The sequence below is a fragment of the Oncorhynchus clarkii genome, chromosome 19 (assembly GCF_045791955.1).
Source record: "Oncorhynchus clarkii lewisi isolate Uvic-CL-2024 chromosome 19, UVic_Ocla_1.0, whole genome shotgun sequence".
NCBI classification, from domain to species: domain Eukaryota; kingdom Metazoa; phylum Chordata; class Actinopteri; order Salmoniformes; family Salmonidae; genus Oncorhynchus; species Oncorhynchus clarkii.
Window position 1 is genome coordinate 31,090,527 of NC_092165.1, and position 24,836 is coordinate 31,115,362.

A 24,836-nucleotide genomic window follows, 5' to 3' on the forward strand; every position below is an offset into this window, starting at 1 on the left:
ACAGCAATAGTTTTATTGCTGTGAAAGTACAGAAGCAGTCAAACGTTTGGACACACCTACTCATTCCAGGGTTTTTCTTTATTTTTACTGTTTTCTACAGTGTAGAATAATAGTGAAGACATCAAAACTGTGAAATAACACATAGTGAATCATGTAGTAACCAAAAAAGTGTTAAACAAATCTAAATATATTTTAGATTCTTCAAAGTAGCCACCCTTTGCCTTGTTGACAGCTTTGCACACTCTTGGCATTCTCTCAACCAGCTTTACCTGGAATGCTTTTCCAACAGTCTTGAAGGAGTTCCAACATATGCTGAGCACTTGTTGGCTGCTTATCCTTCACTCTGCGGTCCAACTCAATCCAAACCATCTCAATTTCATTGAGGTTGGGTGATTGTGGAGGCCAGGTCATCTGATGCAGCACTCCATCATTCTCCTTCTTGGCCATTGTCCATTTGAAAAACAAATGATAGCCCCACTAAGGGCAAACCAGGTGGGATGGCGTATCACTGCAGAATGCTGTGGTAGCCATGCTGGTTAAGTGTGCCTTGAATTCTAAATAAATCCTGACAGTGTCACCAGCAAAGTACCATCACACCTCCTCCTCCATGCTTCACGGTGGGAACCACACATGCAGAGATCATCCATTCACCTACTCTGTATCTCACAAAGACACGGCTGTTGGAACCAAAAATCTCAAATTTGGACTCATCAGACCAAAGGACAGATTTCCACCGGTCTAATGTCCATTGCTCATGTTTTTTGGCCCAAGCAAGTCTCTTCTTCTTATTGATGTCCTTTTAGTAGTGGTTTCTTTGCAGCAATTCGACCATGAAGGCCTTATTCATGCAGTCTCTTCTGGACAGTTGATGTTGAGATGTGTCTGTTACTTGAACTCTGTGAAGCATTTATTTGGGCTGCAATTTCTGAGTCTGGTAACTCTAATGAATTTATCCTCTGCAGCAGAGGTAGCTCTGCGTCTTCTTTTCCTGTGGCGGTCCTCATGAGAGCCAGTTTCATCATAGCGCTTGATGGTTTTTGTAACTGCACTTGAAGAGACTTTCTAAGTTCTTGAAATGTACCACGTTGACTGACCTTCATGTCTGTAATGATGGACTGTCGTTTCTCTTTGCTTATTTGAGCTGTTCTTGCCATAATATGGACTTGGTCTTTTACCAAATAGGCCTATCTTCTGTATACCACCCCTACCTTGTCACAACATAACTCATTGGCTCAAATGCATTAAGAAGGAAAGAAATTCCACTTTTAACAAGGCACACCTGTTAATTGAAATGCATTCCAGGTGACTACCTCTTAAAGCTGGTTTAGAGAATGCCAAGAGTGTGCAAAGCTGTCATGGAGGCAAAGGGTGGCTACTTCGAAGAATTAGATATATTTTGATTTGTTAAATCATTTTTTGTTACTGCATGATTCCATATGTGTTATTTCATAGTTTTGATGCCTTCACTATTATGCTACAATGTAGAAAACAGTAAAAATACAGAAAAACCCTTGAATGAGTAGGTGTGTCCAAACTTTTGACTGGTACTGTATGTGTCCCAAATGGCACCCTATATGCTGTTTAGCTATTGATTAGGACACATAGTGCACTCCTTTTGACCAGAGATCTATATAGGGAATAGGGTGCCATTTGGGATACATTCAATGTCTGCAGAGTAGTGTTATTTTCTAGTTGGGGAAAACATGCTTAGTCTGACGAAAGCATAAGACCTTTCGTAATGCTTAGCTTATTTGTAGTCATGTTACTGTAGTCATGCAATTTTGTCTACCAAGCACTCCAGCTTGCAAGGAAGGTAATGCAGCACATATTCTTCAAGAGATACTGTGAATTTCTGATTCATGGCTTTGCTAATAAATAGCCAACTGTGTTTATTTGACTGTGCTTGCAGACACAGGATGAACAGCAGTGTCTGGGATAGACAAAACAGGATAGCAGTCGACAGTTTGTGCTGGCCTAGTACTGCAGTCTGCCCTGTGTGAAAGAGAACGTGTAGGATTATTTTGCCCGAGAGAGGACGCTCACCTTGATTACTCAGCCGTCCTCCTAAGGTCATTGATCTGAACCCTGTTTGTCAATCCCATCACATTCTCTATATAAATACATACTCCAATCCAATAATGATGTTATAGATAGATGGATAGATATGCTAGATACTAACGACTCAATAACTTTCTCGCTTCCCCTGTGAACCCCAGTGGATCTATGGAAGGCGGAAGTATATGGAGTGTTTGTGGTGAGATGAGTAATGGGATATTGAAACATGAGATCATTCCCCTCCCACCCCCGTAGCTCTGGCTGAAGTAATGCCACAGAGTAGACAGCCATGAGGCATTCCTTTACCGCTGACGAAGGCTTTTAAAGCACAAACCAGATGGCCACCAAGGCATTGAAGGAATTGACATCGTAGTGCACTCACTCAGCAACGTGCATCTTCTTTTCTACCTATTGAATGAGATGACAGCACAGCGGACAGGGACAGGAGTTGTTCTGTGGTGGGGTCTCCCTCCCTCCGGCCCAGCTGGCCTGCATGTCCTGTCTTCCCACATGTCCTCTGGCTGCTCTCTGAATGTGACACCAGCAAGTAGGCAGCCTAAAACACGCTCCGGGGTCCTAGGTAATCAATCACTGACTAAGCTTGTGTCCCAAATAGCACCCGAATCTCTACATTATAGTGCACTACGTTAAAGGGCTCTGGTCAGAAGTAGTGTCCTGCAAAGGGAATAGGGTGCTATTTGGGGTGCATCCTGATTCTCTTTCTCTCTCTCGTTCTCTCTCACTGTTGTTTTATTTTTACACCGTGCCAGGCAGGAGAGCTGGCTGGCTGGCTGCTGGCCAGTTACTGTAACGTTCCCATTATTTATATACAACCTATCCCCTCCTGCTCCACACACAGCCATGGACCATGGGAGGGAAAGCCTCAAATCAAATTTTATTGGTCACATTCACATGGTTAGCAGATGTTAATGCGAGTGTAGCGAAATGCTTGCGCTTCTAGTTCCGACAGTGCAGTAATATCTAGCAAGTAGTGTAACAATTCCACAATATCTACCTTGTACACACAAATGTAAAGAGATGGAATAAGAATATGTACCTATAAATATATGGATGAGCGATGGCCGAGCTGCATAGGCAAGATGGAATAGATGGTTTAAAATACATTACAGTTGAAGTCGGAAGTTTACATACACTTAGGTTGGAGTCATTAAATCTCGTTTTTCCACCACTCCACACATTTCTTGTTAACAAACTATGGTTTTGGCAAGTCAGTTAGGACATCTACGTTGTGCATGACACAAGTAATTTTTCCAACAATTGTTTACAGACAGATTATTTCACTTATAATTCACTGTGTCACAATTCCAGTGGGCCAGAAGATTACATACACTAAGTTGACTGTGCCTTTGACGGTGCCTTTAAACAGCTTGGAAAATTACAGAAAATTATATCATGGCTTTAGAAGCTTCTGATAGGCAAATTTACATAATTTGAGTCAATTGGAGGTGTACCTGTGGATGTATTTCAAGAACTACCTTCAAACTCAGTGCTTCTTTGCTTGACATCATGGGAAAATCAAAAGAAACCAGGAAAGACCTCAGAAAAAAATTGTAGACCTCCACAAGTCTGGTTCATCCTTGGGAGCAATTTCCAAATGCCTGAAGGTACCAAGTTCATCTGTACAAACAATAGTACGCAAGTATAAACACCATGGGACCACGCAGCTGTCATAGCTGCTCAAGAAGCAGACGCGTTCTGTCTCTTAGAGATGAACGTACTTTGATGCGAAAAGTGCAAATCAATCCCAGAACAACAGCAAAGGACCTTGTGAAGATGCTGGAGGAAACAGGTTCAAAAGTATCTATTTCCACAGTAAAACGAGTCCTATATCGACATAACCCGAAAGGCTGCTCAGCAAGGAAGAAGCCACTGCTCCAAAACCGGCATAAAAAAAGCCAGACTACGGTTTGCAACTGCACATGGGGACAAAGATCGTACTTTTTGGAGAAATGTCCTCTGGTCTGATGAAACAAAAATAGAACTGTTTGGCCATATTGACCATCATTATGTTTGGAGGAAAAGGGGGAGGCTTGCAAGCCGAAGAACACTATTCCAATAGTGAAGCACGAGGGTGGCAGCATCATGTTGTGGTGGTGCTTTGCTGCAGGAGGGACTGGTGCACTTCACAAAATAGATGGCATCACGAGGCAGGAAAATTATGTGGATATATGGGTCTTCCAAATGGCAAAATAGCTTAAGGACAATGAAGTCAAAGTATTAGAGTAGCCATCACAAAGCCCTGACCTCAATCCCATAGAACATTTGTGGGCATACTGAAAAAGCGTGTGCGAGCAAGGAGGCCTACAAACCTGACTCAGTTACACCAGCTTTGTCAGGAGGAATGGGCCAACATTCACCCAATTTATTGGGGGAAGCTTGTGGAAGGCTACCCAAAACGTTTGACCCAAGTTAAACAATTTAAAGGCAATGCTACCAAATACTAATTGAGTGTATGTAAACTTCTGACTCACTGGGAATGTAATGAAAGAAATAAAAGCTGAAATTAATCATTCTCTCTACTATTATTCAGACATTTCACATTCTTAAAATAAAGTGGTGATCCTATCTGACCTAAGACAGGGAATTTTTACTCAGATTTAAAGTCAGGAATTGTGAAAAACTGAGTTGAAATGTGTTTGGCTACGGTGTATGTAAACTTCCGACTTCAACTGTATATACATATGTATATACATATGAGATGAGTAATGAGTAATCCATTTATTAAAGTGGCCAATGATTTGAGTCTAAATGTGGGCAGCAGCCTCTCTTAGTCAGTGATGGGTGTTTAACAGTCTGATGACCTGGAGATAGAAGCTGTTTTTCAGTCTCTCGGTCCCAGCTTTGATGTTTTTTTGGCCTTCCTGTGACATCGGGTGCTGTAGGTGTCCTGGAGGGCAGGTAGTTTGCTCTCAGTGATGTGTTGTGCAGACCGCACCACACTCTGGAGAGCCTTGCGGTTGAGGGCGGTGCAGTTGCCGTACCAGGCGGTGATACAGCCCGATAGGGTGCTATCAATTGTGCATCTGTAAAATCTTGAGGGTTTTAGGTGACAAGCCAAATTTGTTCAGCCTCCTGAGGTTGAAGAGGTACTGTTGCGCCTTCTTCACTGCATTGTCTGTGTGGGTGGACCATTTCAGTTTGTCTGTGATGTTTCCACCTTCTCCATTACTGTCCCGTCGATGTGGATAGGGGGGTGCTCTCTCTGCTGTTTCCTGAAGTCCACGATCATCTCCTTTGTTTTGTTGACGTTCAGTGAAAAGTTGTTTTCCTGACACCACATTCCAAGTGCCCTCACCTCCTCCCTGTAGGCTTATCTCATCATTGTTGGTAATCAAGCCTACTATTGTTGTGTCATCTGCAAACTTTATGATTGAGTTGGAGGCGTGCATGGCCACACAGTCGTGGTTGAACAGGGAGTACAGGAGGGGGCTGAGCACGCACCCTTGTGGGGCCCCGGTGTTGAGGATCAGCGAAGTGGAGGTGTTGTTTCCTACCTTCACCACCTGGGGGTGGCCCGTCAAAGTCCGAAACACAATTGCACAGGGCGGGGTTGTGACCCAGGGCCTCAAGCTTAACTTCTTATGGCTGGGGGACAGTATTGAGTAGCTTGGATGAATAAGTTGCCCAAACTAAATGGCCTGCTCCTTTGTCTCAGTTGCTAATATATGCATATTATAGTAGTATTGGATAGAAAACACTCTAAAGTTTCCAAAACTGTCAAAATATTGTCTGTGAGTATAACAGAATTGATATTGCAGGCAAAACCCTGAGGAAAATCAAACCAGGAAGTGGCTTCTATTTTGAAAACTCCATGCTCCATAGCCTGCCTTTGCTCCATTTAAAGGGATATTAACCAGATTCCTTTTCCTATCACTTCCTCAAGGTGTCAACAATCTTTAGACATAGTTTCAGGCTTTTATTTTGAGAAATGAGCGAGAAAGATAACATTGCGTCATTGTATGGCCGGGTGCCAGCAGCATTTTATATGCATAACAGAGTTTGGGCAGCCATTACTGAAAAAGACAGTTGCGGTTGATATATTATCGATTATATATTTTAAAAACAACCTGAGGATTGATTATAAAAAACATTTGACATGTTTCTGTGGACATTACGGATACTATTTGGAATTTGTCTGCGTTGTTGTGACCGCTCTTTCCTGTGGATTTCTGAACATAACAGGCCAAACAAATGGAGGTATTTTGGATATAAAAATTATCTTTATGGAACAAAAGGAAAATGTGTAACTGGGAGTCTCGTGAGTGAAAACATCCAAAGATCATCAAAGGTAAATTATTGATTTGATTGCTTTTCTGATTTTCGTGACCAAGCTACTTGATGCTAGGTGTTCATAATGTTTTGCAGAGCGATTGAAAAACATACACAAACGCTTGGATTGCTTTCGCTGTAAAGCATATTTTCAAAATCTGACACGACAGGTGGATTAACAAAATGCTAAGCTGGGTTTTGCTATATTGCACTTGTGATTTCATGAATGTAAATATTTTTTGTAATATTATTTGAATGTGGCGCTATGCAATTCAGCAGTTGTTGATGAAAATTATCCCGCTAATGGGATGGCAGCCATAAGAAGTTAATGATGAGCTTGAAGGGTACTATGGTGTTGAATGCAGTAGTCAATGAACAGCATTCTTACATAGCTATTCCTCTTGTCCAGATTGGATATGGCAGTGTGATGGCGATTGCATCGTCTGTGGACCTGTTTTGGGGCTGTATGCAAACTGAAGTGGGTCTAGGTTAGCAGGTAAGGGGGAGGTGATATGATCCTTGATTAGTCTCTCAAAGCACCATGATGACAGAAGTGAGTGCTATGTGGTGATAGTCATTTAGTTCAGTTATCTTTGCCTTCTTGGGTACAGGAACAATGGTGGCCATCTTGGAGCATGTGGGGACAGCAGACTGGGATAGGGAGCGATTGAATATTTCCGTAAACACACCAGCCAGCTGGTCTGCGCGTGCTCTGAGGACGTGGCTAGGGCTGCCGTCTGGGCCAGCAGCCCTGTGAGGGTTAACACATTTAAATGTCTTACTCACGTCGGCCACAGAGAAGGAGAGGGGGGGCCCGCAGTCCTTGGTAGCGGGCCGTGTTGGTGGCACTGTATTATCCTCAAAGCGCGCAAAGAAGGTGTTTAGTTTGTCTGGAAGCAAGACGTTGGTGTCCGTGACATGGCTGGTGTTCTTTTTGTAATCCGTAATTGCCTGTAGACCCCGCCACATACGTCTCGTGTCTGAGCCGTTGAATTGCAACTCCACTTTGTCCCTATACCAACATTTCGCTTGTTTGATTGCCTTGCGGAGGGAATAACTACACTGTTTATATTTGGCCATATTCCCAGACATCTTTCCATGGTTGAATGCGGTGGTTTGTGCTTTCAGTTTTGCGCAATTGTTGCCATCTATCCACTGTTTCTGGTTAGGGTACGTTCTAACAGTCACAGTAGGTACAACATCTCCAATTCACTTCCTTATAAACTTATTCACAGAGTCAGCGTATAAATCAATGTTATTCTCTGAGGCTTCTCGGAATATTTCCAAGTCCGCATGATCAAAACAATCTTGAAAGCGTGGATTCCTATTGGTCAGACCAGCGTTGAATGGTTCTAGTCATGGGTACGTCCTGTTTGAGTTTCTGCCTATAGGACGGTAGGAGCAAAATGGAATCGTGGTCAGATTTGCCGAAGGGAGGGCAGGGGAGGGCGTTGTATCCATTGCGGAAGTTAGAGTAGCAGTGGTCCAGTGTATTGCCCGTGTGAGTGCTACAGTCAATGTGCTGATAGAATTTATGTAGCCTTGTTCTCAAATTAGCTTTGTTAAAATCCCCAGCTACAATAAATGCAGCCTCAATATGGTTTCCAGTTTACATAGAGTCCAGTGAAGTTTCCTTGAGGGCCGTCGAGGTATCTGCTTGGGGGAATATACACGGCTGTGACTATAATCGAAGAGAATTATCTTGGGAGATAATGTGATTGTAAGGAATTCTAGGTCAGGTGAACAGAACAACTTGAGTTCCTATATGTTGTTATGATTACACTATGAGTCGTTAATCATGAAGCATACACCGCAGCCCTTCTTCTTACCAGAGAGATGTTTGTTTCTGTCGGCGCGACGCATGAAGAAATCCGGTGGCTGTAACGACTCCGACAACATATCCCAAGAGAGCCATGTTTCCGTGAAACAGAGAATGTTACAATCTCTGATGTCTCACTGGAAGGCAACCCTTGTCCTAATTTCGTCCACCTTGTTGTCTAGAGACTGGACATTGGCAGGTAATGTACTCGGAAGCGGTGTGTGGTGTGCACGCCTTTGAAGTCTGACCAGGAGGCCGCTCCGTCTAACTCTTCTATGGCGACGTTGTTTTGGGTCGGCCTCTGGGATTAGATCCAATTTCCTGGGTGGTGGTACGAACAAAGGATCCGCTTCGGGAAAGTCGTATTCCTGGTCGTAGTGTTGGTAAGTTGACGTCGCTCTTATATCCAATAGTTCTTCCCGGCCCTATGTAATAACACTTCAAATTTTCTGGGCTAACAATGTAAGAAATAATACATAAAAAAAAAAAATACTGCATAGTTTCCTAAGGACTCGAAGTGAGGCGACAATCTCTGTGTATGCTGTGTATGTATCTGAGGGAATGTGAGTTGCTCGGGGTTGAGCTGTGCCAGGGTAGACCAAGTCTGCCACGATTGTTGTCGGCCATGAGCTGTCCCCTCCCACCCTCCCTGGCTCCCTCCCTCTCTCTGGCCCTCTCTCTCAGTAGGAGACAGTTCACTGAGGGGCAAAGGACTGAGGAGCATTACTCTATTAAGCATCACACATGCTGTGTATCGGGTTTCAGTCACAGTGCCCAGTTTGATTCTTTGGAGACTCTTTAGGAGTGGACTGAGGTGAGGTAACTTTTGGCATGTCTGTAGGACCATGCCTCAGCACAGTACAGCACATTTGGAGACTCCTATTAAAGGGAAAATCCACTCAAAATTATATTTTGGTATTATTTTCATTAGTCCACTGTGGATACAGTCCCAAAATGTTTTGCATGTCAGCAGTCAAGTTTTCAAGATATTGTACTTTCAAATAAGTGTCACCGGTCACATCATCATGATGATGCAAAATGCATCGTGAGTGATGAGTTTTAGCAAGTGGAAAATATTCCCAATCCCTACACAATTCCCATTTCATTCAGAAACTTTAGAATGACAAAAGATAAGTCTATCAAATAAATCAATGTATTTATAAAGCCCTTCTGCACAGCCCCCACACCACTAGAGGGATATCTTCAACCACCAACTTACTATCCTGAGACAAGGCCGAGTATAGCCCACAAAGATCTCCGCTACGGCACAACCCAAGGGGAGGGGGGTGCCAACCCGGATAGGAAGATCACGTCAGTGACTCAACCCACTCAAGTGACGCACCCCTCCTAGGGACAGCATGGAAGAGCACCAGTGAGCCAGTGACTCAGCTCCTGTAATAGGGTTCGAGGCAGAGAATCCCAGTGGAGAGAAGGGAACCGGCCAGGCAGAGACAGCAAGAGTGGTTCGTTGCTCCAGTGCCTTTCCGTTCACCTTCACACTCCTGTGCCAGACTACACTCAATCAAAGGACCTACTGAAGAGATGAGTCTTCAATAAAGACTTAAAGGTTGAGACTGAGTCTACGTCTCTCACATGGATAGGCAGACCATTCCATAAAAATTGAGCTCTATAGGAGAAAGCCCTGCTTCCAGCTGTTTACTTAGACATTCTAGGGACAATTAGGAGGCCTGTGTCTTGCGACCGTAGCGTACGTGTAGGTATGTACGACAGGACCAAATCGGAAAGATAGGTAGGAGCAAGCCCATGTAATGCTTTGTAGGTTAGCAGTAAAATTTTGAAATCAGCCCTTGCCTTAAGTAATTCCACAACTAACCCTGATTCAGATCTGGCTAGTGTGCAGTGAGAGGAATGTTGTAGGAATATCTGCTTGACTTGCACAGACCCGTCGGTTTTTTCAAAGCTGCGCTTGATGCGTTTTGCATCATGATGATGTGGCCATCATGATGATGTGCTTCTTGAAAGTCTAATATCTTGAAAACTTGACTGCTGACATCCAAAACATTTTGGGACTATGTCAACATTGGACTAACATTTTTGATTGGATTTTCCCTTGAACTCTGCAGTATGACAACAGCTTTCCCTCTCTCCTTTTATGGCATTTTCTTTTTTACCTTACAGTTCCAGTGAAAGTACACTGGAAGAAAAACATTTTGTGTTTACAATTGTCTTACTTAGGCCTACTTGCAGACCCCCTGAGACGATCTTTGTCAGCTGCTCTGTGGTACTTAGGCTACTAGTAGCTTAGCAAACAGTAATATTGTGTGGCTACTGTAGAGTTTCCCAGGGTGCACCAGCTTCTTTTGTATTCCTTTCTGTCTGCACAATCTCAATGATGTCGTAGTGCCTTTGATTGTATCCCTTGTACACCTGGAGCACTTAAATTCAAAGGCTTTCTCAGCAGCTCTGATGATCACCCCAGTGCTTCGCCCTGACAAGTTGTCAGTGACTGAATATACAAGTCCTCCAAGTGTCCTCTCATCTTCCCTGTTGCCATGTAATAGGATAAAAGTTCATCGTTCTCTTTTAGTCTCTTTTTAGGAGGGTTACCCCACTGGGAGATGAAACAACAAATGGAAGTACCTTAAAAAGGCAACACGGTTTTTGCTTGGCCATGCAGCTCAGTGCTCACTCATTTACTTACTCCAACACATAGTGACTTTGTAACCGTGCTGTACGCTACTCTGATATTTAACCGAAAAAAGTACAAAAGAGGGGTATTAAGTATTTATGTAACTTTATTTTAGTGCGGCTCATGGGTCATTCTTGGCTAGATGCTTGGTAAATGGGAATATCATGTTGTTGTCGTGACTCATTCCACACTTTCCACTGTAGCTTTATTGATGTTCACTGCTTACCTAACTTTTTTTTTTTACTTACCTAACTTTTCTTTTTAGCTAGAACATTGCGGTATGAATTAGGAGTACACTGCTGAGCCTTGATTGTTGTAGTCATTCCCCTGAGTAGGCGTATGACTTCTGTAAGGCGATCAAAGAGGTGAAACAACCGTACAGAGACAAAGTGTAGTCGCAAATCATCAGCGCGGACACGAGACGCATGTGGCAGGGACTTCACATAAAGGGAAATCCAGCCATGTCGTTGAAACTGACTCCTCACTCACAGATAAGCTGAACACCACCTTCGCACCGCTTAGAGGAGAACAACACAGAGCCGCCAACGGAGGCCCCCGCTGCTTACGAGGACAATTGGCTCTCAATCTCCATGGCCAACGTGATTAAGACTCAGGGCTCTGGGACTGAATCGCTTAATTTGCAACTGGGTCCAAGTGGTGAGGGTAGGCAACAACACCTCAGCCATGCTTATACTCAACACGGGCGCCCCCCAGGGGTGTGTGCTCAGCCCCATCCTGTACTCCCTGTTCACCCATGACTGCGTGGCTACGCACAACTCCAACAGTGGTAGGCCTGATCAACAACGACGATACAGCCTTCAGGGAGGAGGCTAACGCTAGCGTCCCACCTGGTCAAAAGCCAGGGAAAATGCAGAGCGCCAAATTCAAATAAATTACTATACAAATCTAACTTTCAATAAATCACACATGCAAGATAGCAAATTAAAGCTACATTAAAGCTACACTTGTTGTGAATCCAGCCAACGTGTCAGATTTCAAAAAGTATTTTCGACGAAAGCAAACGATGCTATTATCTGAGGATAGCACCTCCGTAAATAAAGAGAGGCGCGACACAAAACGCAGAAATAAAAATATAATTCATGCCTTACCTTTGACAAGCTTCTTTTGTTGGCACTCCAATATGTCCCATAAACATCACAAATGATCCTTTTGTTCGATTAATTCCGTCGATATATATCCAAAATGTCCATTTATTTGGCGCGTTTGATCCAGAAAAACGCCGGTTCCAACTTGCGCAACGTGACTACAAAATATCTCAAGATTTACCTGTAAACTTTCAAACTACTTTTGTAATACAACTTTAGTTTTTTTTAAACTTAAATCATCTATAAAATTGAAGACAGGATGATCTGTGTTCAATACAGGAGGAAAACAAACTGTAGCTAGCTTTCTGATCACCCGCCTCTATCTAACAGTACACTTCAAGTTACCCTTGTTCTGAACAGGGCTACTTCTTCATTACACAAAGGAAAAACCTCAACCAATTTCTAAAGACTGGTGACATCCAGTGGAAGCGGTAGGAACTGCAAGAAGGTCCCTTAGAAAATTGGATTCCCAATGAAAACCCATTGAAGAGAGAGTGACCTCAAAAAAAAAATCTGAATTGTTTGTCCTCGGGGTTTCGCCTGCTAAATAAGTTCTGTTATACTCACAGACATGATTCAAACAGTTTTAGAAAATTCTGAGTGTTTTCTATCCAAATCTACTAATAATATGCATATCTTATCTTCTGGGGATGAGTAGCAGACAGTTGAATTTGGGCATGCATTTCATCCGGACGTGAAAATATTGCCCCCTGTCATCAAGAAGTTAAGTACCCCGGCAGAGTGGTGCCGAGGACAAAACCGCTCCCTCTACGTCAACAAATCCAAGGAGTTGATCGTGGACTACAGGAGACAGCAGAGGGAGCACGTCCCATCCACATCGAAGGGGTCGCAGTGGAGAGGGTTAAAAGCTTCAAGTTCCTTGCCAAGTTCCTCACCAAGGACCTGAAATGGTCCCACCACACTGACACCGTGGTGAAGAAGGCGCAACAGCACCTTAAACCTCAGGAGGCTGAAGAAATTTGGCATGGCCCTCACACTGTTGAACAGCCATCACTAGCCAGCCACTGCCCAGTACTCTGCCTGGCACTTCAGACACTGTCTCTAGCCAGCTACCGCCCGGTACTCTGCTCTTCATTCCAGACTCTGACATTGCTGATTCTGATTTATTTTTTATATTTTGACTTTTTGAATTGTGTGTATATTGTTATTGTGTTGCTATATATCACTGCACCTGCTATAACATCTCGAAATGTGAGTACACCAATAAACCAATCGACTTTGATTGGATTGATTTGTTAGTCTAACCTCTCTTCTCCTCTCCCCTGCTTCTTCCCTACAGATGTGTGGTGGTGCTGCTGAACCCCAAGAAGAACAAACAGCATCACATCCTCAACAGCTCCAGGTGAGGGTCCGTCATCATACTGTATGGCTGCTGCCTCCTGTTCGGTCAGTCACCCTCAGGCAGGCAAGGCACACCAGGGGAATGGATGGATCCAGACAGCTAGTCACTGTCACTTAGGCTTAAGGGTTTGTCCTCATACATAGCATACATACAAAAACAAAACTGCACTGAGGATTGTAACAGCCCTGCCATGACACTCGTGTCTCTTGATTTGGTGCATATATGTGGCTTAGAGTCATCATGTAGATGCCCTGTTATTAGACCCTGTAAATCCACCCATCTGGAGTCAATGCGAGGCAGGGAACTAACCTGGAGTGACTTGTCAAACACAACATGGCTTATGTAAAGACTGAAGACTGAGAGCACTGGACAGAGAGTCAGCAAACGACCAAAGCATCACCACGGCTTCAAAGCCTCTGCCAACCCCTTTCATGTGTGGGGAAAAGCCAAAGTAGATGTGGTCACGTCAGTGTGACTGAGTAGCTGGCTCCATCCATTCTAACCGTAATATACCCAGAACGTTTTGTTTCATTATGCTCTCCTGGCTGGGGACTAATATTTTTACTTTATACCCTCGTCGCCCTACTTTTACAGCTCATCACTCTACAAACAAATTATTACTGCGCCATGATTAGATTACAGTATAGTAATAATGCCATGTGTGCATTTGCTTAGTACAGCATTTGATAAGATAAAAACTGCTTGGCTAGGCCTCAAACGTTTTTAGGACAGTTTAGCTAAGGAACAAATTGAGCGTCACAAATTGCACCCTATTCCCCAGTGGTGGAAAAAGTACCCAATTGTCATACTTTAGTAAAAGTAAAGATACCTTAATATAAAATGGCTCAAGTAAAAGTGAAATTCACCCAGTAAAATACTACTTGAGTAAAAGTCTAAAAGTATTTGATTTTAAATGTACTTAAGTATCAAAAGTAAATCTAATTGCTAAAATATACATAAGTATCAAAAGTATAAATAATTTCAAATTCCTTATATTAAGCAAACCATTAGCAGATAGCCAGGGGGACACTCCAACACTCAGACATCATTTACAAACAAAGCAAGTGTGTTTAGTGAGTCCGCCAGATCAGAGGCAGTAGGGGTGACCAGGGATGTTCTCTTGATAAGTGTGTGAATGGACCATTTTCTAGTCCTGCTAAGCATTAAATATGTAACGAGTACTTTCGGGTGTAGTAAAAAGTACATTATTTTCTTTAGGAATGTAGTGAATTAAAAGTAAAAGTTGTCCGAAATATTAATAGTAAAGTACAGATACCACCAAAAAACGACTTAAGTAGTACTTTAAAGTATGTTTTACTTAAGTACTTTACACCACTGCTAATCCCTATATAGTGCACTATTTCTTTAAAAAAAAGTACTGCACTACATAGGGAATAGGGTGCCATTTGAGATGCAGACAATATCTCTGTGTACGAGTACTGGACTGGATAACTGCTTCAACAGTTAAAGAAACACCCTGAAATCGAACCTTTTTAACCAGCCACTACAGAACGTTAGAAGTGAAGGAGCCTGGCTCTAAGCTCTACTCCAGTGTATGATAATAATAATCATCAGATTGATGTATTGATTGTGGTGAGTATAAGTATGCCATTGTCATAGAGTACATCCCAAGCGGAAAACCCCCTTTGAGACCCGGATGCGTTCATACTTCTCTTCAACAGTAATAAAATGTTTCCTCTCCTCCCTCCTGTCTCTCTTCTTCACAGGAAAACCATCACCACTCTGTCATTTTCCCCTGATGGCAAATATGTGGTCACAGGAGAGGTGAGTGTCTTCTGATTGTGTTTTTGCATGCTGTGATGATGTGATAAAATGGACTGCAACCTTCTCGAAAAAATCTGACTGTTTCCCGCTCCACTGCTTCGCAAAGCTATCATACCAGTGTACAACCCCAGAGTTCATAAATTGAACTCTGTCTGTGCCACATCATCAACAAAGGAGTGCTTCTATAACTGTAAATGCTACAAAACATACCCACAGATTGTTGTCTACTGCATCTGTGTGTGTGTGTGTGTGTGTGTGTGCGTGTGTGTGTGTGCGTGTGTGTGTGTGCGTGTGTGTGTGTGTGTGTGTGTGTGTGTGTGTGTGTGTGTGTGTGTGTGTGTGTGTGTGTGTGTGTGTGTGTGTGTGTGTGTGTGTGTGTGTGTGTGTGTGTGTGTGTGTGTGTGTGTGTGTGTGTGTGTGTGTGTGTGTGGGCTCGCGTTCATGCGTGCTAGTCTAATCCTCTCCCATCTACTAAGAGTTTATTAGCCAGACAAGTGTGTGTGAAAGTGAATGTGTGTGTGCTGCTGCAGGGTTGCCATGGCAGCACGAGGGGGCAGGGTGGCAGACTGACTCTGTTGGCTGTCTGAAGGAGAGAGAGAGGGAGGGAGGAGAGAAGGGAGGGGAAGAGACAGACGGTAAGAGGGAGACTTCCAGGGATGTAGCAGAAGGCATAGAGTGTGTGCTGGTGCACACCCTGCCTGTCTGTGCTCTGTAGTGTAGCTAGCTGACCGTGCTGCAAGCTGCTGCTGCCCTATGTATGTACTCAAAGGGAGGTCCACACAGTCTGCTTCTGTTCTGTCTTTAAAAGAGCTAGACGTCATCAGCTGTCCTGATTGTGTTATTTTCTAAAGAAGTGCACCAAAAGCAAATTCCTTTTGTCCAACATCCCTAACCATGGGTTTACTCTACCTAGCTGCTACTGTAGTCTATGATATTTATTTCAAATGAAAATAAAAAAGAAGAATATTTGTCACATGTGCCAAATACAACAGTGAAATGCTTACTTACAAGCCCTTAACCAACAATGCAGTTATAAAAAAAAAGTGTTAAAGTATTTACAAAAATAAACGGAAGTAAAAAATAACTAAATAACAAATAATTAAAGAGCAACAATAAATAACAGTTGCGACGCTATATGCAGGGTGTACCGGTACACAGAGTCCATGTGTTAGTCAAGGTAATTAAGGTAATAAACTCAGCCAAAAAAGAAACGCCCTCTCACTGTCAACTGCGTTTATTTTCAGCAAACTTAACATGTGTAAATATTTGTATGAACATAACAAGATTCAACAACTGAGACATAAACTGAACAAGTTCCACAGACATGTGACTAACAGAAGTTGAATAATGTGTCCCTGAACAAAGGGGGCAGGTCAAAATCAAAAGTATCTGGAGTACTGCAGTGCATCTCCTCCTCATGAACTGCACCAGATTTGCCCGTTCTTGCTGTGAGATGTTACCCCACTCTTCCACCAAGGCACCTGCAAGTTCCTGGACATTTCCGATTGCCTGCAATGACAAAAAGCTCAGTCCGATGATGCTTTGACACACTCCCCCAGACCATGACGGACCCTCCACCTCCAAATCGATCCCGCTCCAGAGTACAGGCCTCGGTGTAACTGTGTGTAACTTGTTCTGTGTAACGCTCATTCCTTCGACGGTAAACGCGAATCCGACCATCACCCCTGGTGTGACAAAACCGCGACTCGTCAGTGAACAGCACTTTTTGCCAGTCCTGTCTGGTCCAGCAACGGTGGGTTTGTGCCCATAGGCGATGTTGTTGCTTGTGACGTCTGATGAGGACCTGCCTTACAACAGGCCTACAAGCTCTCAGTCCAGCCTCTCTCAGCCTATTGTGGACAGTCTGAGCACTGATGGAGGGATTGTGCAGTCCTGGTGTAACTCGGGCAGTTGTTGTTGCCATCCTGTACCTGTACCACAGGTGTGATGTTCGGATGTACCGATCTTATGCAGGTGTTGTTACACGTGGTCTGCCACTGCGAGGACAATCAGCTGTTCATCCTATCTCCCTGTAGCACTGTCTTAGGCGTCTCACAGTACGAACATTGCAATTTATTGCCCTTGCCACATCTGTAGTCCTCATGCCTCCTTGCAGCATGCCTAAGGCACGTTCATGCAGATGAGCAGGGACCCTGGGCATCTTTCTCTTGGTATTTTTCAGAGTCAGTAGAAAGGCCTCTTTAGTGTCCAAAGTTTTCATAACTGTGACCTGAATTGCCTACTGTCTGTAAGCTGTTAGTGTCTTAACGACCGCTCCACAGGTGCATGTTCATTAATTGATGATGATAGTTAATTGGTGATGTGGACACCAAGCTCTCAAACTGCTCCACTACAGCCCCGTCGATGAGAATGGGGGTGTGCTCGGTCCTCCTTTTCCTGTAGTCCACAATCAGCTCCTTTGTCTATCTCACATTGAGGGAGAGGTTGTTATCCTGGCACCACACTGCCAGGTCTCTGACCTCCTCCCTATAGGCTGTCTCGTCGTTGTCTGTGTTCAGGCCTACCACTGTTGTGTCGTCGGCAAACTTAATGATGGTGTTGGAGTTGTGCTTGGCCATGCAGTCATGGGTGAACAGGGAGTACAGAAGGGGACTGAGCACGCACCCCTGTGGGGCCCCCGTGTTGAGGATCAGCGTGGTAGATGTGTTGTTACCTACCTTTACCTACCTGGGGGCGGCCTGTCAGGAAGTCCAGGATACTCTGCCTGCCTCTGAGCCTCTGCCTGCAGAGGGGAAGACAGTACTAGAGATGCTTTAGAAATAATTTCCTGTCTTAAGTCTCCCTCGCCTTTCCTCTTTAAATTCCCTCCACTCAATCTTCTGTTCTATCCTTGAGTTGCATAAGATAAATCATTACCAGATTGGGACGCAGTTACAGGGTACATTGAAAAGATTAGTGGAGACTAGAGACTTCTGTCCTCAGACAACATCTGCATGATCCAGGGAATCGGACAGAGGCTACATCACCTTCTGGATACAAACCTGTCAGGTCGTCATTATACGAGTTAGTTCTTAATCCATTTGCCTGGATAAATTAAAGGGAAATAAATGAAGATAAGATAAACATGTGTGGGTGTGATACATGGAGTAGGCTAGAGTGAAAAGAAGTAGAATATTTTAGTGCATGATTTATCATTCTGTCTTTCATTCATCCCTATTTCTTCCTTTCCTCCTCCCTCTCTCCCCTTCCAGAGTGGACACATGCCTGCTGTGCGGGTGTGGGACGTTGCAGAGCGGACTCAAGTGGCCGAGCTACAGGAGCATAAGTACGGCATCTCCTGCGTGGCCTTCAGCCCTAACAGCAAGTACATCGTCAGCGTGGGATACCAGCACGACATGATCGTCAATGTCTGGGCCTGGAAGGTAGCGAGCTACTCCCTTATTAGGTCTTCATTGGGTCTTATTAGTTCTTCAAATGTCTCCATTTTCCAATACATTTTGGATGAGTAAAAAAATACTTTAGCTACTTAGGCCCATTGCTCCTTTGGAAGAAGAGGCATCCGACGACGACTCTCCAAATACATTAATATACATATAGCTAAATGGTGCGGTTTTTAAACTGCTGTTCAATGTTTTATACTGAACACCTTTCCTCTCTTCTTCTCTGAGGAAAATAAAGTATATATCTAATGTCGATCTACAGTCCTTGTTCTGTGCTATTTTTTTCTCCGTCTCAGAAAAACATTGTGGTGGCAGCCAACAAAGTCTCCAGTAAAGTGACGGCCGTGTCCTTCTCAGACGACAGCTCCTACTTTGTCACGGCAGGGAACAGGCACGTCAAGTTCTGGTACCTGGATCACACCAAATCCTCCAAGGTATTTACAGTCAGTCACACCAACAACAGCATGACTTAATCCATAACTGATCAATAATAACTGTTGAGTTAATTAACAAATTAGATAATAACTAACGGTCTTAAGAAGAAATTAGATTCTACCTTCCACCCTAATTATGTGTGATTTTGTTGGAATTTAACAAATACTTTATGTGGAATTGTTGGAGGTCACAAGGACCAGTTTTGGAAACTCTTCTCTTCAGTAAACTATTAGGATGATAACAGACGTCAGATCTCAAGTTCAATAGCCATGTTGATGCCCAATCTAAACGTCCTACACTACCATTCAAAATTCAGCAGCATACCACCCTGCATCCCACTGCTGGCTTGCTTCTGAAGCTAAACAGGGTTGGTCCTGGTCAGTCCCTGGATGGGAGACCACATGCTGCTGGAAGTGATGTTGGAGGGCCAGCAGGAGGCACTCTTTCCTCTGGTCTAAAAAATATCCCAATGCCCCAGGGCAGTGATTGGGGACATTGCCCTGTGTAGGGTGCCGTCTTTCGGATGGGACGTTAAACGGGTGTCCTGACTCACTGAGGTCATTAAAGATCCCATGGCACTTATCGTAAGAGTAGGGGTGTTAACCCTGGTGTCCTGGCTAAATTCCCAAGCTGTCCCTCATACCATCACGGTCACCTAATCATCCCCAGCTTACAATTGGCTCATTCATCCCCCTCCTCTCCCCTGTAACTATTTCCCAGGTCGTTGCTGTAAATGAGAACGTGTTCTCAGTCAACTTACCTTACAACTTAAAAAAAACTCTAATAAAACAGTTTGGGGTCACTTAGAAATATCCTTGTTTTCCATAAAAACATACATGAATTGAGTTGCAAAATTAATAGGAAATATAGTCAAGATGTTGACATGGTTCTAAATAATTATTTTTAATTTAAATAATAATTGTGTCCTTCAAACTTTGCTTTCGTCAAAGAATCCTCCATTTTCTGCAATTACAGCCTTGCAGACCTTTGCATTCTAGTTGTCAATTTGTTGAGGTAATCTGAAGAGATTTCACCCCACGCTTCCTGAAGCACCTCCCACAAGTTGGATTGGCTTGATGGGCACTTCTTACATACCATACGGTCAAGCTGCTCCAACAACAGCTCAATAGGGTTGAGATCCGGTGACTGTGCCACTCCATTATAGACAGAATACCAGCTGACTGCTTCTTCCCTAAATAGTTCTTGCATATTTTGAAGCTGTGCTTTGGGTCATTGTCCTGTTGTAGGAGGAAATTGGCTCCAATTAAGTGCCGTCCACAGGGTATGGCATGACGTTGCAAAATGGAGTGATAGCCTTCCTTCTTCAAGATCCCTTTTACCCTGTACAAATCTCCCACTTTACCACCACCAAAGCACCCCCAGACCATCACATTGCCTCCTCCAGCATCTTTTCATTTTTTCTGTGTCTCACAAATGTTCTTCTTTGTGATCCGAAATGTTCTTCTTTGTGACCTCAAACTTAGATTTGTCTCTCCATAAGTCTTCCTCTGTTGAGTGTCTGTTTTTTTTGCCCATCTTAATATTTTATTTTTATTGGCCAGTCTGAGATATGGCTTTTTCTTTGCAACTCTGCCTAGAAGGCCAGCATCCCGGAGTCGCCTCTTCATTGCTGACGGGTTTAGGTTAACATACCAAACTGATGGACTAGGTCTGTCAGACCCCATAGCAATTCCAAATAATTCCTCCCTCCCTCTCTCCCTCCCTGTGTCTGCTAGGTGAACGCCACAGTTCCTCTGCTGGGTCGCTCAGGGCTCCTGGGAGAGTTGAGGAACAACTTCTTCTCTGACGTGGCATGTGGGAAGGGTCGTAAAGCCGGCAGCACCTTCTGCATCACTTCCTCAGGCCTGCTCTGCGAGTTCAATGACAAACGCCTGCTGGACAAATGGGTGGAGCTAAGGGTGAGTTACTTTTAACTCTAGGTCACGTTCAGTAAAGGCACAACATAACAAGACATTTTGCAACCGAAAACGGAAATGAGCCTTGTTAAAGGAGTCATTCATAGAATTAAGAATTGATCTCCTTGACTCAAAAGTATTTGGCTGCCAGGTTAAAAAGGCAATAAAATAAAATGGAAAGGAAACCCTGAATCCAATGACATTTTAGAGTTCCCTACAGTTCCTTTCCAGTTTATTGGACACATTTAGGCAATAGGCTACTTTCCGGTTCTACTGGAACTGTAGCTGCCTGGCTGTGTCCACAAGCGGAGAGTAACACTATGCATCTCTTTAGTCTAAAACCGTGTGAATGAATGGAGTATCGCTACAGAACCGATGGTGTGTAAACGTTGGCAGAGAAAGAGCTGGTGACTTATCACAGCTTCTGCTTCATAACCAGCTTAGAACATAACCCCTTTTCAATCTACTTGTGGCACAGGTTCAAACTTTCAAGCCACTTGACTGGCTACTAGATCCTAATTCTAGATGTCATATGTAGCCACCGACTGTCATACAATTCACTGCTTTCAGCCCCTTCTTAAAAGTCAATTATAGACAGACAACTCGTGTAGGGGTTGTGGTCCTGTAGGAGTGTTCATTTGCCCCTCTGTGCTGCTGTCTAATATTAGTCTTCTTCTGCTTCTTCTCTTACACTGTCCAGAAAAACGTCGTCATCACAGTAAGTCTGTCCCTTATCTGTGCTGCGGCAGTTGTCACTTCCATGTCACATCAGCTGAAAGTTGTGCCCCGCCCTCCTCCGATACCTCCGAGCATCCCATTGGAGTCTTTCTCAGAACACTGCGTTCTATCATGCCCACCTGTCCGCCCTATTGGCTGTGTGTGTGTTTGACGTGACCCTAGTCGTCGTCGTCATTCTCAACGTCCCCTCTGCTCACACACCAGATGTTGGCCGTCCATTGTCCTCACTCAAACCTTGATTATACATACACTCCAGAACAAAGTATAGAGGGTTTATAATGGCGTTGGTGTGAAAACAATATGACATATGAACTTGTCCACAGAATTCAATAGGACACACGTTGTATCTCTATGAACTCATTGATTTCCCCCCCCCCCCACCCCCCAGGCCTTAGATAAGTATACCTTGTTTATTCACATTTAAAATCTGGGGTAAAGTTGACTTCAGCATTCACATACATTTTCCCCCAGGTTTTCATGTGAGAAAAGGTATGTCATCGTTAGCATCACTCTTCGATATAGGCTAGCCTTTATTCACATTAAAAACCTGAGGTAGAGTTGATTTCAGCATCACCGGTCACCTCATTTTGGTGTTGGTGTGAGAACAAAACAATGTTTTCACCCCAGGCCTTCGATAGATACTTCTCACATCATTGCTAGTGCTAACCTCATGGTTTCCTGGTTTCATATCCCGAGGGCCTGAGAAGGTCATGTTGACTTGTGGGATTATACTCTGTTTCGGTTTTTATGTACTGTACATTGAAAAATGCATGGGAATTATCAGGTCAAAGGGTCAGCTTGTACAGTATTTTCATCTGGTCGTCAGAATTCATGCAGGACTTTGATGGAGGGGCCTTAGTATGCGTCCCCAAATGGCACCCTATTCTTTACAGTGGGAAGAAAATGTATATGAACCCTTTCGAATGACCTGGATTTCTGCATAAATTGGTCATAAACAATTTGTCTTACCGTGGACTGACTTTTAGAGATACTTTTGTAACCCTTTCCAGCTTTATACAAGGCACCAATTCTTAATCTTAGGTCTTCTGAGATGTCTTTTGTTCGAGGCATGGTTCACATCAGGCAATGCTTCTTGTGAATAGCAAAGTCAAATTTTGTGAGTGTTTTTTTTTTATTGGGCAGGGCAGCTCTAACCAACATCTCCAATCTCGTCTCATTGATTCGACTCCAGGTTAGTTGACTCCTGACTTCAATTAGCTTTTGGAGAAGTCATTAGCCTAGGGATTCACATACTGTTTCCAACCTACACTGTGAATGTTTAAATTATGTATTCAATATAGGCGTGTGTTATTAGCTTAAGCACACTGTGTTTGTCTATTGTTGTGACTTAGATGAAGATCAGATCAAATTGTATGTCAAATCTATGCAGATATCCAGGTAATTCCAAAGGGTTCACATACTTTTTCTTGCCACTGTATATAGTGCACTACTTTTGACCAGAGATTAAAGGGACCTGGTCAAACATAGAAGACTATAAAGGGAATAGGGTGCCATTTCGGATGCAGACTTTGAGGTCTCAACAACCTTTGCCTGAACTTGTACCACATTATTGGAACCCACTCTACCAGAGAGCGATCCCTGCCTGATTGGCAATGCTTGGCCTGGCACCTTCGTGCTGAAGTGGGTCGGAGGCTACGGTGGGGTGGGTGGGTGGCAAGGGAGAGAAGAATGGAAATGAAAGCGGGGGAGAGAAAAGAGAATGAGAGAAAAGAGAGAGAGCGAGGGAGAAGAGGATTGGACAATGCTTGCTCTGTCTGATTCAGAGCTCATCAACCTCTGCGACACCATCACATTCCATCCTGGCACCTCCACTCGCGCTGCTCGTCCAGAAAACGCCTATTGTTTCTCTCAACGCAATTGATTAGTTGGCGCTCTTAACATTCTCACTGTGAAGCTACTGGTGGGGATTTTTAAAGAATTCCAAACATGAGGTGCTTTAGCCTGTAACAAGTGACCACAACCACTACATCAAACTGGGACATTTGTCTTTCATCCCCTCCCATGAACTGCATAATCTGATATGCTGTAGAAGGCAGGAGAGAAAGTATCCTCTGTCATAACTGGACTGTCACCATACACTCCTCTTCCCCAGAGGCCACTTGATGCTGTCACTTTCATATATTTTGGTTTCTCCCCTGCTAAGATGGTTGCTTCACTGGCATGCTTTGATTGTAGGGAAAGCACAGCACGCTTTGGCAACCCAAGCCCAATGGGAGAATGTGTAAACGATTGAGTAAATTACTGTTGTTGGACTTGGAGCTAAATATGTGTCCAGTCTGGGCACCATGGCTGGCTGAATCGCTCTTATACATTATTCTAAGCATCATACTGGTAAATTGGAAAATGATATTGCGTATTGTTGTTTACAAGCTGTAGGCCTAGATCTCATTATGCTGCACGCAAGCATTTGTCGTTTCTGGATGCCTTGCATCTTTCAGCTTTACCACAGGGAAATATATTGCATATCATTCTGTTTCTGGCATCCTGTTTCTGCGGTTAACTTTGGACAATATTGCTTTTCTAGTGAAGCCACTTCTTCTGCCTAAATTAAATTACTTGAGAGATGTTTTCATATTGTTTGCCCAGGGGCCTAGTGACAGTAAAGCTGGTAATATTGGCAAGTGAAATTATATCAGTATTTTCACAGAATAACAAGTCTGTGGTGCTGACTGCTAGTCCCTAGAAGTGGGTTCTCTGGTGCTTCACTGACAATGGGCTTCAATAGGTTCAATATTATTGACAGACAGCACTCTAGTTCTTTCTGCTGTCTGTGCAAGTTTATTTCCCTGAAGACCTATAAGCCTATGTTGTGCAGCAGATCGTCAGTGTTTCCCCTAGAGTATTTTCAAGGTGGTTCTTGAAAGGCCCTTAAATCAACATCCCAAAGCCTCTTTAAAATCCCACTCCGTAATTCAACACAACAAATGTTTTTTCAATTGAAACTCTTTTATGCAGAGGGGAAAAGAGCCAGACGTGGTGGCCAGTACCGTATACTCTGTACAATAGTAGGGGAAGCAATGTTGTGTATAACCCCCCTTCCTCTCCTCTGCTCCCCAGACATCTCAGGCCACGTCTCTGTCTGTGACAGAGGAGCTGATCTTCTGTGGCTGTGCAGACGGCACCGTGAGGGTCTTCAGCCCCGTCAACCTGCACTTCATCTGTACCCTGCCACGCCCACACTGCCTGGGAACAGACATCGCCACCGTGGTGGAGGCTAGGTGAGTGTCAGTCACAGCCAGAGAGGTAAAGGTGAGTGT

The 24,836-nt window shown here is 43.8% G+C and overlaps 1 protein-coding gene across 4 annotated transcripts in view; it reads left to right on the top strand.

The window, feature by feature from the left end:
- LOC139375030 (mitogen-activated protein kinase-binding protein 1-like) overlaps positions 1-24,836 on the top strand; it is a 75,675-nt gene that overhangs the window by 18,708 nt on the left and 32,131 nt on the right. For 3 of the 4 annotated variants that reach the window (XM_071116396.1, XM_071116399.1, XM_071116397.1), the window contains 7 exons: positions 13,221-13,283; positions 15,011-15,068; positions 18,281-18,451; positions 18,766-18,903; positions 20,641-20,823; positions 21,521-21,538; positions 24,637-24,797. In XM_071116396.1, the coding sequence (XP_070972497.1) occupies positions 13,221-13,283; positions 15,011-15,068; positions 18,281-18,451; positions 18,766-18,903; positions 20,641-20,823; positions 21,521-21,538; positions 24,637-24,797 (792 nt within the window). The remainder of the gene's footprint in view (positions 1-13,220; positions 13,284-15,010; positions 15,069-18,280; positions 18,452-18,765; positions 18,904-20,640; positions 20,824-21,520; positions 21,539-24,636; positions 24,798-24,836) is intronic. The other variant, XM_071116398.1, reaches the window with a different exon arrangement.